Source organism: Symphalangus syndactylus, chromosome 24 (genome assembly GCF_028878055.3).
Source record: "Symphalangus syndactylus isolate Jambi chromosome 24, NHGRI_mSymSyn1-v2.1_pri, whole genome shotgun sequence".
NCBI lineage: Eukaryota > Metazoa > Chordata > Mammalia > Primates > Hylobatidae > Symphalangus > Symphalangus syndactylus.
The window spans coordinates 27183982-27198747 of record NC_072446.2 but is presented as its reverse complement, the minus strand read 5'-3'; the positions used below and the strand labels follow the sequence as shown (position 1 = coordinate 27198747).

General features: G+C 45.6%; 1 protein-coding gene across 3 annotated transcripts in view; it reads left to right on the top strand.

The window, feature by feature from the left end:
• The first annotated feature begins 13703 nt into the window (after positions 1-13703).
• The window catches only part of SYS1 (SYS1 golgi trafficking protein), a 41437-nt gene continuing 40374 nt past the window's right edge, over positions 13704-14766 (top strand). Inside the window, exons 1-2 of one of the 3 annotated variants that reach the window (XM_055265007.2) lie at positions 13704-13877; positions 14091-14255. In XM_055265007.2, the coding sequence (XP_055120982.1) occupies positions 14094-14255 (162 nt within the window). In that variant the 5' untranslated portion in view covers positions 13704-13877; positions 14091-14093. Of the gene's footprint in view, positions 13878-13910; positions 14256-14766 lie in introns of those variants that run through there. The other 2 variants (XM_055265008.2, XM_055265006.2) reach the window with 2 other exon arrangements.

Here is a 14766-nt window from a genome sequence, read left to right as displayed (position 1 = left end):
GGCTCACTGCACTCCAGCCTGGGTGACTGAGTGAGACCCTGTCTCAAAAATAAATAAATAAATAAATAAATAAATAAATAAATAACATTTTAAAATAAAAATGCAGGCCGGATGCAGTGAGTCATGCCTGTAATCCCAGCACTTTGGGAGGCCGAGGCGGCGGATCGCTTGAGCTCAGGAGTTTGAGTCCAGCCTGGCCAACATGCTGAAACCCCGTCTCTGCAAAATACAAAAATTATTCAGGCATGGTTGCCTGCGCCTGTAATCCCAACTGCTCTGGAGGCTGAGGCAGGAGGATCGTTTGAACCCGAGGGGCGGAGGTTGCAGTGAGCTGAGATCTCCCCACTGCACTCCAGCCTGGGCAACAGAGCAAGGCTCCGTCTCAAAAAAATAAAAAATAAAAATGCAAAAACCATTCCTAGCAGTGGGCTGAACAAAAATAGGCGGTGGGCCTCAGCCACTCTGAGACCACTCTGACGCTGGTCTCAGAGTGGCTGACGTCTGTTCTAAGGGCTTCATCTTCCAGATTTTGAAATTTCTCAAAAGTTTGATCTCTCTGAGAACTGGTCTGCAAGTTTATTTCCGTTCTTAGGTCAGCTTCCACCCTTTATAAGAGAAAGTTGTGTGTCCTCCTTACCCCTCATCCTCCTAACAGTGCATTGGTGGGAGCACGTTGGGGAAAGAAGTGGAGAGGGGTGCTATATGGAGACAGTAAAATTCTCTGGGGCCCCAAGCACAGGTACTGTTGGAATTATTGCAGGGTGTGAAGGTGGGCATCCTATGATGATCGAAGTACAAAAGAAGCCTAACCCTGTCTCTCCCTGACTTATGTATAAATCTTTCTAAGAGTCTTAGAAGTAGGGCGTTTTGGCCTCTGTTGGCATATTATGAATTCATACACTTTGTGCAGTGGAGAATTGGTAGTGACTTCCCTTTTTCCACCCCTTGATTATTATCAAAGAATAAAAGTCTCTTGTGGCAGAGAACCTTGGCAGCAAAGCAAGTTCAGATGCTGACCATGAGGTTTCCACAGATTTAAAGGTAAGCAATGACTTTTGGTGGTTTTTAACATGCTTCCGTAGGATTTGGAACAAAACTGAGAAAATGAAGAAATCTCACGTCAGAATAAGAAATCCTTTTGCAATTTAAATGGTTTGCAATCTTTGCTTTCCACAAAATTGCAGGGGGGCCTAATCTAGTTGTCGGTAGATAGATCATTAACTATAGAATAGATATAACTATGTGATTTTAGTTATCTATTGCCACATTGTTGTAACGAGAGTTCTTCTGTTCCTACCAACTTTTATAAGTTTCTCAGCACTTACAGCCAGTGGTGTGCTGGTAAATGTTTGACAATTGGCTAGGGGAAGCTACCAATGAGATGTCACTGAACATGCAGCTGGGAAGATATATTTCTACCACACAGATACAATAGGTGCAAATAATCTCAAAAGCATGGATAACAGTAAAGTGTAGTGAGATAATTAGTAAGTGATGAGTTTTGAGTATTTATTTCCTTTATGGTTTTGTTTTTGTTTTTGTTTTTTTGAGACGGAGTCTCACTTTGTCACCCAGGCTGGAGCGCAGTGACGCAATCTCGGCTCACTGCAACCTCCGCCTCCCAAGTTCAAGCGATTCTCCTCAGCCTCCTGAGTAGCTGGGACTACAGGTACACACCACCATGCCCGGCTAATTTTTGTATCTTTAGTAGAGACAGGGTTTCACCATGTTCGCCAGGATGGTCTCGATATCCTGACCTCGTGATCCACCCGCCTTGGCCTCCCAAAATGCTGGGATTACAGGCGTGAGCAACTGCACCCGGCCTCCTTTGTTTTTAATATAATTGTATGTTCATATAATTTAATTTTTAGTAATAGTTATGTTTAACAACTGGCTAATGACATAAAAAAAAAAGCAACAACAACAAAAAAAACAGGATCTCTCTCTGTAGCCCAGGCTGGAGTGCAGTGGCAAAATTATGGCTGATTGCAGCCTCGACCTCCCAGGCTCACGAGATCCTCCCACCTCAGCCTCCTGAGTAGTTGGGACTAGACATATGCCACCACGCACAGCTAATTATTATTATTATTATTATTATTATTATTATTATTATTTTGGTAGAGACAGAGTCTTACTATGTTGCCCAGGCTGGGTTTGAATGCCTGGGCTCAAGCAGTCCTCTCAACTTAGCTTCCCAAAGTGCTGAGATTACAGGTGTGAGCCATGGCACCCAGCCGCAAAATTTCTAAAAATTGACTTTCATGAACCACTACAAGATGGCTTTAGCACACCATGGTTTGACAGCTATAAAAAATGAAAAATAGGAATAAAATTATTGCTAAAACTTATTTCATTCTAGCAATATTCGTTGAGGTGTTTGCTTGTTTGTTTGTTTTTGACAAAGTCTCACTCCATCACCCAGGCTGGAGTGCAGTGGCACAATCTCTGCTCACTGCAACCTCAGCCTCCCAAGTTCAAGTGATTCTTGTGCCTCAGCCTCCCGAGTAGCTGGAATTACAGGTGCACATCACCACGCCCAGCTAATTTTAGTATTTTTAGTAGAGATGGGGTTTCGCCACATTGGCCAGGCTTGTCTCAAACTCCTGACTTCAAGTGACCTGCCTGCCTCGGCCTTCCAAAGTGCTGGTATTACAGGCATGAGCCACTATACCTGACCTCATGGAGGTTTTAGTGAGCTAATTGGAGAGAAAAAATTGCCCCAGCCACCTAATTAAGACAGGTATTTCTAAAACAATTTTACTTTTTCTACTTAATAATTATTTATCAAAGTTTGTAGGACTGGTTTAGAGAGTGATGTGATTTGGATGTTTGTCCCCTCCAAATCTCATGTTGAAATGTGATTCCTAATTTTGGAGGTGTGGCCTGGAGGTGATTGGATCCTGGGACAGATCCCTCATGAATAGTTTAGCATTATCCACTTGGTGATAAATGAATTCTCACTCTCAGTTCACACTGGATCTGGTTGTTTAAGAGTCTGGGACCTCCACCTCCCCTGTCTCTTGGTCCTGCTGATGCCATGTGAGATGCCTGCTACCCCGTTACCTTCTGCCATGATTGGAAGTTTCCTGAGCCCCTCGCCAGAAGCAAATGCTGGAGCCATGCTTGTATAGCCTGCAGAACTGTGAGCCAATTAAACCTCTTTTCTTTATAAATTACCCAATCTCATGTATTTATAGTAACGCAAACAGCCTAACACAGCAAGCATATATTTATGTCAAATTGTATACTTTAAATATGTATAGCTTATTTTATGCCAGTTGTACCTTAATGAAGCTGTTTAAATTATTATAGGACTGTTTAAAAGAGTCATCAGTAAGCCTCTGATGCATTAAAAAAACACATTATGATAAAATTTTGCGGTGGAACATGGAGTACAAATTTGAGTTCAAATAGAAAAAGAAATGATGCAAAATGTCTGACTCTTAGAAAAGAGCTTGTTCATGTATTTTTTAAATGGATGATTGTAGGTATCGAATTGCTAGGGCATTTAATTTAACTGGATACATTTAAAAGAGTGATGTAATTGTTTTACATTTAAGTGTATAAATTTACAATATGCCAGAAATTACAACCTTTGCAACTATTTAAACTTTTGATGAAAAATGTTAAGCTATCAACTAAAAATTGTGTCAAGGAGTACATAGTCTTAAAATAATTATTTAGAGAGTACATTAGCAAAAAAACAAAAACAAAAACTGAAAACAGCTCATTTAGAGAGTTAATGGAAGTTCTTCTATAAAACTATCTTAACCTCCTGGAATTAAGGAAATAATTTCCCCTTCCCCAAGCTCTGAGAATCTCTGAAGGGATGCAACATGTTTGAATATAATTATTTGTGGATGTATGGGTCTTTAACCTGGGCTCCATGACTAGGGACAGAGGACACATGGTCAGTACTCCTCTAGGTTATGTGTCTCTGCATACATTATTTTGGCACAAGAAACTTCAGGTTCTTTCTTTATATCCACAAAAAGAGGATGCTTGGGGGATCCTCCTTTTGGGTGATCCTGACCCCCAAAGAGTTAAAAATAATTTGTCCAAAACCTGAGATTCTTTGAAAAGTTTTATTGGGTTCTTCTTTGGCCTCCAAAAAACAAAATGCAGTAGTCAAAGGTTTGTAATACTGAATAGGAGTTCCTAATTTCCTGCATGGGGCTGAGGTACAAAAACCCAAACAACGAAACAAAACCCACAGTGTTTAGAGCCAGAAGTTCTTCATTAAAATCCTGTTTCCAGGACTTGCCAACTGGAGGAAAGTTTGTGAGTCCCTTTGCTCCTCCCTACAATGGAGATAATTCCCTCTTGAACTAATTAGGAGAATGGAATAAGGTGAAGTGGTGAACACATAATACATACTCACCTATGTTGGGTCCAGCACCCTTTCTGTATATTCTAACCTGAGATTGAGTGAGTCCCAGAGATGGCATTGGTCAAACACTTTACATCCTCCCCCTAGCTTCCTTTCAAGCAAAAGGAAATGATCCAGGACATCAACAGGCAGCCCCCTCCCATGGAGCTAAAAAATGAGCTGAGACCCAGCCTATAACAGAGGTGGTGTCCCTCCTCCTTTTCTCAGACTTCCTAGGCCAGAGTTAACCAAGGCTAGCTGCACACCTGGTACATCCAGAGACACCTTAAATGCTACCTTCTCCTGGAAGCCTCCATCCTCTTCTTTTAATTCTCATTTCTTCCTGCCTTGAGGTTTCTAGGACTCTATCTGTCCCACTCTTTGGGCAGGCATCCCTTTCTCACTCATGTTAGTTTTAGGTGAAGAGCACAGTCTTCAAAGTTAGAGAGACCTAGATTGCAATCTTGGTGGTATGGAGCAAGACAGTTTTTCTCTCTGTGCCTCAGTTTTCTCATGTGTCCCCCCATGTAATTTGAGGGTCATTATAGTTCTTAACATCATAAAAATGTTAAGACTACAGTGCTTAGCACAATATGGAGCATCAAAGTGTTATCTATTTTTATAATCAAGAGGGCCTCCCCGTAAGAGCCTTGACTTACTCCCCTCCCCAGCAGCTCCTCACACATGGTTAATAACAGGTAACATATTACTATTTTCAGAACAGAAAAAGGATTGGGCCATAGGGCTCTCTCCCAGGATGGTGCCAACCCTTTCTGGTCTTCCTCAGTTTATGTAAATCTCTCTACAGCTACAGATAATGACAGCTTAGAGTTTCCAGGGGCTGTGGAATGTCCAGCTGCTGCCTTGCATAACCACAGAAACTGAAAACACTAGGCCCAGAAGGGTCCTCTCAAATCATTCAATCCAACAGTACCCACATTGTAAGATAGGCAAACCGAGGCCCACACGGTGAGTCAGCATCCACCACGGGCATTTTGAAGAATTCTAAAAATAACACCTCCAATTACTTTTTCCACTTGCTTTGCTTTATTTTTTCTCATAACATTTCCCTTACCTGCCATCACGTACTTATTCTTTTACTTGTTTATTTTCTGTTTTCTCTGCCACATGTAAGTTTCATGAGGGCAAGAACATTGTCGTGTTCACAAATGCATCCCTTGCACCTTGTCCAGGGTCTGGCAGAGGTTTACATTCAGTAAATACTTGTCGCATGGATAACTGGATGAATGCCATTTGGACATTTTCCCTTAGAGACTCAGATGTAGCAATTCACTCACTTGGTCATTTATCCAAAAAACATCTGATGAATATCTTGTATGTGAGAAGCCTTTCGATAAATCCTGGTGAACAAGACCTGTCCGTGTTCTTAAGCAGCTCCCTGATTAGTGGACAATAGCTGCCAGCTATACAGTAGACTGAGGATCTACTATATGCCAAGCTGTGGGCTGGCAACTTTATATGCATCTTCTCTGTCTTAGCTCAGTTCTTGCAATTGCGAGGAAACATGCCTCACTCAGGACTCCTTAAGCAAAGCCTTAGGAGTTATTAGGAGGACCAGGAGGGCTAAAGGTTAAAACTGAAAGGGAAACATCAAGGACTGAGATGATGCCACAGGCTGGCGACTTATCTCTTACTCTTTAAGTCTGCTTGTTCTTTCTTTAAGAGTGTCTCTTCTTTTTCCTGGATGTGTGCCTCTCTCTCTTTTACTGACTTACTGGTTCTCTCTTCTAGACTAAATTTTGGGAGGGGACCACAAGACTCATTGGCTTGGCCAATGGCCTTCCTTATTCCTTAAGTGAGCACCTGCAGCCCAGACCACTTTTTGGATTACTATTTGGCCTAGAGGGTGAACATTTAGCTTCTCACATACCCTGAGCAGAAGGTATGTTTAATCAGAAGGGAGTGTTGACCATCATCTTCGCTTGCATGCTGTGAAGTAAGTAGTTTTATCTCTATTTTACAGATGAGAAAACAGGCTGAGCAAGGAGAAATGACAACAAAACCGTAACTGTAACAAAGCTGCCCTAACCCACCTGCAAACCTACAATTGAGAAATCCATTGCTGTTGCCCCTGAGATTTGTGGGGTGTTTGTTATGTAGCAAAAGCTGACTGATACAAGATTCAAACTCAGGTTTCTTTGATTCTGTCTGTGTCACCATGCTGTCTCACTGAACTTACAGCCCTGATTCCTGTTCCTGATTCCCAAGTGTCCTGTCCTAAAAGGAGCAGAGATAAATATTGTATTCATCCATTTTCTGATGTTATAACAGAATCCCGCACTGTTGGTGTTCTGAGTACACTGACGTTCCTTGATGCTAGATTTTATATTGTTGATTGACTTGTTTATCATCTCTCCCCTCTACGAGATTATTTTCTCTTTGTTCACTTTATTCATTTATATCCATACCACCTGGATCAGTTTCTGGCACATAATAAATGCTCAATGAGTATTTATCAAGTAGATGATTGAATGAATAAATAATGGTAAAAAGGAAGTGGAAAAAACAACTTTTCATCTTAAAACAAAGCCCTGAGTCCTTTAAGGTCAGAATAAAGAATAATTTCTAGGTAGGGACAGAAAGTTTAGTACATGATGGGGTCAAGAATCAAGGTAAGAAAACTTGAAGGTGTGAGGCTGGGCACAGTGTCTCATGCCTGTAACCCCAGCCCTCTGGGAGGCCACGGAGTGAGGATCACGTGAGCCCTGAAGTTTGAGACCAGCCTGGGCAACATAGTGAGACTCCTTATCTACATAAAATAAAATAAAAATAGCCAGGCCTGATGGTATGCACCTATAGTCCCAGCTGCTCAGGAGGTTGAGGTGGGAGGATTGCTTCAGCCCCGGAGTGTGAGGCTGCAGTGACCTATGATAGCGCCACTGCACTCCAGCCTGGGTGACAGAGCAAGGACCTGTCTCTAAAATAACAACAAAGGCCAGGCACAGTGGCTTACACCTGTAATCCCAACACTTTAGGAGGCTGAGGTGGGCAGATCACCTGAGGTCAGGAGTTCAAAACCAGCCTGACCAACATGGTGAAACCCCGTCTCTACTAACTAAAAATACAAAATTAGCCGGGCGTGGTGGCACGTGCCTTTAAATCCCAGCTAGTCAGGAGGCTGAGGCAGGAGAATCGCTTGAACCCAGGAGGCGGAGGTTGCAGTGAGCCAAGATCACACCATTACACTCTAGACTGAGCAACAAGAGTGAAACTCCGTCTTAAAAATAAAATAAAATAAAACAATAACAATAAAACAGTACAACAATGCAAATAATACAAATAAAAAATTAAAATATAGAATCACAACTATTTACATTGTGTTATATGTTTAGAGATAACTTAAAGAATGTGGGAAGATTGCATAGACTATATGCAAATACTATACCATTTTATATAAAGGATTTGAGCTTCTCTGGGTTTTCATATCTGCCAGGAGTCCTGGAACCAACCACCCATGGATGCTGAGGGATGGCTGTACTCAGAGGTCCTTCCACCCACTGTCATGCCTGGCGTCATCCACCCTGCATAGAGAGAGGGATTGCAGAAAACCCCTGATCATTAGACGCAGAACACAGAAAACCAGTTTCCTGACTCCCTCTGGTGTGAAGGAAAGAACAGGGAGGTTGGGGTGGAAAGTTAGAGTGGAAAGACAGACACCCCAGATGTTTCTTAACTTTTTATTATTCCAGCTGACAAGACACGCCACACCTCAATGTGTACTGAGTGTGAGTCACTTCCTTCTCTAAGCCTCAGTCTCCTTACCTGTAACATGGGGACAATGTTTATACCTACATCCCTGGGGCTGTTGCAACAATAAGATGAGGTCAGGTAGATGAAAGTTGTATGTCACTGTAATGTCCAGTCCCTTTTTTGGGGGGTGGGGGGATAGAGTCTCACTCTGTCACCCAGGCTGGAGTGCAGTGGTGCGATCTCAGCTCACTGCAACCTCTGCCTCGCAGGTTCAAGCAATTCTCCTGCCTCACCCTCCCAAGTAGCAGGGATTACAGGCATGTACCACCACTCCTGGCTAATTTTTGTATTTTTAGTACAGACAGTGTTTCTCCATGTTGGCCAGGCTGGCCGCAAACTCCTGATGGCAGGTGGATCCACCCACCTTAGCCTCCCAAAGTGTTGGAATTACAGGCATGAACCACCCCGCCCGGCCTTCAGTGCACTTTTTGTTACACACTGCGAAGGAAGTGTGTGGAGTCAAACTGGCCTGGGTTGGAGTTCAGCTCTACCACTCACTGGCAGCATGGCTTTGGGTAAATGTCCCTTCTCTGAGCCTCAGGATCTGCATGTGTTCAGTGGGGCTATTAATAGTTCTCAACTCACAAGCTTGTTTTAGAAATTAAATAAGGATTAAATTATATACGTGCCTGTCATACAGTAGATGCTCAGCAAATGTTCCTCCCCAAACACAGACACAAACAGCACTTAAAGCAACCTGGGTAACAAAGGGATTTTCAGTCTGGAGGAGAAAACAGGCAGCTAATGAGCTCTCTCTCCAGTTTCCCTTCTAAGAGAGGAACTCACTGGCCAGAGCCCAGGATGGTCACCGATGTAGAGGACAGGCAGCCAACTCCAAGCCTCCCACGTGGGGTTTCCAAAAAACTGTGAGCACAGAGTTACATAACCTGTCCCTGAGACACGTGTTTCTACTGAAGTGTCTTCATCAAATATTCCCCGAAAGGAAACATGTGAGCAGGGCAGTAGGGCAGCCTAGCGGGGGAGGAAGGGAGAGAGGGAGGGATCTAGAGAACACGAGAGCAGGGGTGAGAGGAGGAAGAGAAGGTATCACATTTAATGTGCTCCTACTATGGGCCAGCCACCAGGCTTGTTTTGTCTGATACATTGTTAGATCCTTGCCATAAATCTGAGATCAGGCATTTCCGTTCCCACATTCCAAAGGAAGAAATAATAACAATCATATTAACATTGCTGATGTTAACATAGTGCCCACTGCATATCAGGTGGTGGAACTAAGCACACATTTGGCCCTCAGGACAGCCCATAACATGGGTACTATTCTGAACTCCACTTTATAGAAGAGGAAACCAACTGAGACTCAGAGACATGAAGTAACTTTCCCAAGGTCACCCAGCAGGACAGCAAGACAGCCGGAGAGCCAGGATTCGAATCTAAGCAGGGCTCTCAAGCCTATAGGCCTATGGGAGAACATTTCCCAAGGGATTTATGGGGGTGGATCCAGAAAGTGACCTTAGTGATTGTCCTTATATGCATGCAGTGGGGCCCCAGTGTGAGAGTGATGAAACAGACCAAGTGACCAGAGGCACTCCCCTCCCCTCTACCCAGAGGACAGTTTGTCCCAGCTTGTGGCTGTTCGTCACTCTGCCTCTGAACTAAAGTTTAACATTTCATTCATAAGTTTGGAACCACAGACTTGGCAGCGTAGGAAGAACCCTCGGAGACCAGCTAGCTATTCAAATCCAACCCCCTCATATTACAGATGGAAAAAACCCTGAAGCGGGAATGTGACTCGCCAAGGTCACAGAGCAGTTTTCTGTTGGATGACGGAGCCGGTTTAGGGTCAACTACAGATCATCTTGTGCTGTAGTTATCAAATGTGGGTGCACCTCTTAATCACTTGGGGAGCTCTTTAAATACACAGATCTCCACACTCTGTTTTGGAAGACTTGGACTTAGGTTTGCAAACAAGGACTGGAAATTTGAATATCCAGTATGTTCCTCAGGTGATTCAGATGGCACAGGGCCACGACAGCATCTGCAAGTCGGAGTCCAATGTCCCTCTTTCATTTGATAGTTTGGGATACTAGGACCCACCAGTGGACTCGCCCAAGGTCACATAGCAAGCCAGTGGGGCTCTAGTTCAGACTGTGTGGTCTGAAGCAGACTGCTTGTGGTCAAATTTGAAAATGGGCCAATGAAGCTAAACAAGGGGGGTTGCCATGATTTTCCCCAGCTCTTGGTTTCCTTCTTGGATCCAAATTAAGACAGAGGATGGTGTGCATTTCCGAAGCTTGGCAAGGCGGGAATCCAATAACTGAACTCCCAAAGGGAAAAGGAAAGGGCAGGAGGTTAGCTTGTACGCCCAGTGGGGTTTTCCCAGAGGTGAGCTCCGGACTCCAGGGATGACATCAGACATTCCAGCCAGCCCTAATGTCGAAAGCTACCTGTGTTTTCTAGTTCAGCAGAATGGGTAGGGAGGGCCCTCCCTATTGGGAGGAGATGGGGTGCAGTGGGCCCAGCTGTGACGTGAAGAGGGCAGAGTCCAGGAAGAGCCACGCATTCCAGCACCTGGAAGGAAGACAGCTGCCCTGGGTATTGTCAACCTCTGCAGCCCTTTTCCTAAGCCTTTCCTCCCATTTCTCCCTAATCCCTCACCCCAGGGCTAACTGAGCAGAGAGATTCACTGCCCCTTTTCCACTTCCTGCTACTCCACCACCTGACTATTTTACTATTTCCCTTCCTTCATTTCCCTCTCCCTCCCTCCCTTGCTCCCTTCTGTCCTGTTCTTTTATTCTAAAATGGCATCTTGGCTGGACACAGCGGCTTATGCCTGTAATCCTAACACTTTGGGAGGCCAAGGTGGGAGGACTGCTTGAGCCCAGGGTTCAGGACCAGCCTGGACAACATAGGGATACCCTGTCTCTACAAAAAAAAAAAAAAAATTAAATGAAAAATCAAAAAAGCCAAGTGTGGGCCAGGTGTGGTGACTCATGCCTATAATCCCAGCACTTTGGGAGGCTGAGGTGGGCAGATCACTTGAGGTCAGGAGTCCAGACCAGCCTGGCCAACATGGTGAAATCCCGTATCTACTAAAAATACAAAAATTAGCTGGGCATGGTGGCACACACCTGTAATCCCAGCTACTCAGGAGGCTGAGACAGGAGAATTGCTTGAACCCACGAGGCGGAGGTTGCAGTGAGCCAAGATCATGCCACTGCAACCCAGCCTGAGTGACAGAGCAAGACTCCGTTTCAAAAAAAGCCAGGTGTGGTGGCACATGCCTGTGGTCTCAGCTATTCGAGAGGCCGAGGCTTGGGCCTGGGAGTTTGAGGGTGCAGTGAGCCGTGATTGCACCACTGCACACCAGCATGAGTGACTGATTGAGACCCTGTTTCAAAGAACCAAACTAAACCAAAACAAATCTAAACTAAAAGGCATATTGATGTTTGGAGTCAGTTGTCCTGAATTTGAATCTCAGCTCTGCTCCCTGTGAGTTCTCTGACCTAGAGAGTCACACCACCTCCCCCGCAGCCTAGTTTCCTCCCCTATAAAAAGGGGACAATAGCTATATTTTCAGATTGTGAGGATTAAACAAGATCATGTAGGCACTTAAGAAACAGATGTTTTCTCAGAAACACTAGATCATGTGCATAATCAGTGAACTAGAGGAATTTGAATACATATTTGTTGAACTGAATTGAGGTGCCTAAAAGAATGGTTGAGCTGGAAAGCACCTAAGAAATCTTTGGGCCTTAATAACTCCCAAACTGGAGTCCAAGTGAACTGTTCAGGGTATTTCCAAATGATAAGGACAATCGCACACTCTCAATAAAGTCTCAAGTTTCTTTACTTTTGTCTGGAATTGTATCAGCTCAAGGTGATAACATGGCTATCACAAGCTGTTCAGAAATTCTGATTGGCAGTTACATGGCTCTTTGATAAGCCTTCTTTTTTTTCTTTTGAGACGGAGTCTCGCTCTGTTGCCCAGGCTGGAGTGCAGTGGCGCGATCTCGGCTCACTGCAAGCTTCGCCTCCCAGGTTCACGCCGTTCTCCTGCCTCAGCCTCCTGAGTAGCTGGGACTACAGGCGCCCGCCACCATGCCCGGCTAATTTTCTGTATTTTTAATAGAGATGGGGTTTCACCGTGTTAGCCAGGATGGTCTTGAACTCCTGACCTTGTGATCTGCCCGCCTCAGCCTCCCAAAGTGCTGGGATTACAGGCATGAGCCACCGCGCCCGGCCTAAGTTTTTTTTTTTTTTTTTTAATGAGAAAATAATTACTGGAAGGTAGATTTAATGATGGAAAACGTTAATCATGTCCAACTCCTCATTTCATAAACAGGGAAGCTGAGGTTTAAAGAAGGAAGTGGCTTGCTGGTCACACTGGGTGGCACAGCTGGCCCTAAAACCCAAATTCTTTTCCTGGAACCAGTTACTTCCTGTCTTTCCACTCCAGAGAGGGGGAACCTAGGATCAATGAAGTTGATGGGTTTTTGTCTGCTGAAGTAGGAATAAGTGAGTTATCGATTTGCTGTTGCTGTCTCTGTTCTTAACTCATTCAGCAAATATTTACTGACTGTCCACTATTCGGATTTGGAAGATAGATAAAACAGTCATGGCAGCAGAGAGGGTCAGGATTTACTCCTAGGTGCGACTTCAGAACCTGTGCTTTTTTCCACTGGACACCCACATTTTAAAACACCCACTACTCTGCCTTCTAATATAGTTCAACTGTGTCTCAGGGCAGGGACTGTCTTATAAGTACACGTGCTAGCCTTCCTGCCACCCAGTAGGTGCGAAATCAATGTTGTAGTGTTGAGGAAACACTTGAATTTTATTTATTTATTTATTTATTTTGAGACGGAGTTTTGCTCTTGTTGCCCAGGCTGGAGTGCAATGGCATGATCTCGGCTCACCGCAACCTCTGCCTCCCGGGTTCAAGCAATTCTCCTGCCTCAGCCTCCCGAGTAGCTAGGACTACAGGCGTGCGCCACCACGCCCGGCTAATTTTGTATTTTTATCAGAGACGGAGGTTTCTCCATGTTGGTCAGGCTGGTCTCGAACTACCGACCTCAGGTAATCCGCCCACCTCAGCCTCCCAAAGTGCTGGGATTACAGGCGTGAGCCACCGCGCCCGACCAACACTTGAATTTTAATCCTTACTTTGCTACTAACTGTGTCGTTGAAACAGTATGTTGCTTTCCTTCTCTGGCCCTTAGCTTAACTATCTGTACAGCGGAAACAGTGGCAAACTCCTACGTGGAGGAGCTTGTAGGTCCACTTCAAGTTATCAGACTCTAACTAGGAGAAAGCACTGAGAATTTAGGCTGAAAATAGCGACACTGTTTATCACCTCATGAATTTCCAAACAGCCATCCCACTTCCCTCTCCCCTAGCCGCCTTCCTTTAAAAAAAAAAAAATTCCCCTTTAGAGGGCGCGCAAGCTCTGCGGCCTTCGTTCCTCACTTCCGTTTGCCTTCACTCTTCCTTCTGCGCATGTGCCCAGTTCGCTATCCGGCTGTTTGCACCTCGTTCAGGCGGTTCAGGCAAAGGTTGCACCCACTACGCCTGCGCAACCTCAGCCCCGCCCCTCCGCTGCTTTCCCCGGAAACGTTTCTTTCCTACGTAGCCGCTCCTGCCGCTGTGGTCGCTGGAGCTTTGCCTCTCTAGGCCGGCAGCGCCTCTCCTCCATGGTCCTGTCTGTCTGCGCTGTTTTGGGAGCCCGCCGGTGAGGCCGGGCCACGCTCAGACACTTCGATCGTCGAGTCTGTCACTGGTGAGTAGACCCCAGGGGAGCTCGTGTACGGGCGGGGACCGCGCAGGCGGAATGGGCTGGATATCCCCTCACTCTGAGAATGGGTCTGTCCGCCCCGCCTTCCCCCTAACTCTTGGAATGGGCTCACCCCTGGGTTCCAGTCCCTCCTCCCGGGCGGGGCGGCGTTGCCATGGCGACGGGCCGCTGGCTGAGGCCCGGCTCGTGTCCCTGCAGGGCATGGCGGGTCAGTTCCGCAGCTACGTGTGGGACCCGCTGCTGATCCTGTCGCAGATCGTCCTCATGCAGACCGTGTATTACGGCTCGCTGGGCCTGTGGCTGGCGCTGGTGGACGGGCTAGTGCGAAGCAGCCCCTCGCTGGACCAGATGTTCGACGCCGAGGTAGGGTCCCCGGACTGGCGCGGGTGGAGTCTTGGCCTCCCCGAGTAGGCTTTGTGGTCCAGCATTACTGTGCTGTAGACCTGGCTGGGTCACCTTCTTGCTTTTTAGCCCTGGGAAAGGGATTTCACCTTTCTGAGCCTCAGCTGCCTCATCCATAAAATGGAATGACAGCAGAGGCTGATTAGTACAAAGAAAAGGGCCTGGATGTTAATACAATAAACACGTCTGTGTTCCAGGCAACTCTGATACATTGCCTTTCTGATACTCTGGGAAAGTGACTTAACTTCTCTGAGCTAGGTTCTCAGGTGCCATACCGGAGAGAGGGGTGGATAAAAGAGCATTCATGCGGGTACAGTGGAAACTGCCTGGACTTCGGGGTCAGACAGGCCTCCGTTTAAGATCCACTTACTAGCTGTGTGACCTGGGGCAAATGTCACCTCTGTGAACTTGTTTTCCTGTCTTCAAAACCATGAGACTAGTTGCAGAGAGGTCGTGGACTGCAATATAAAGA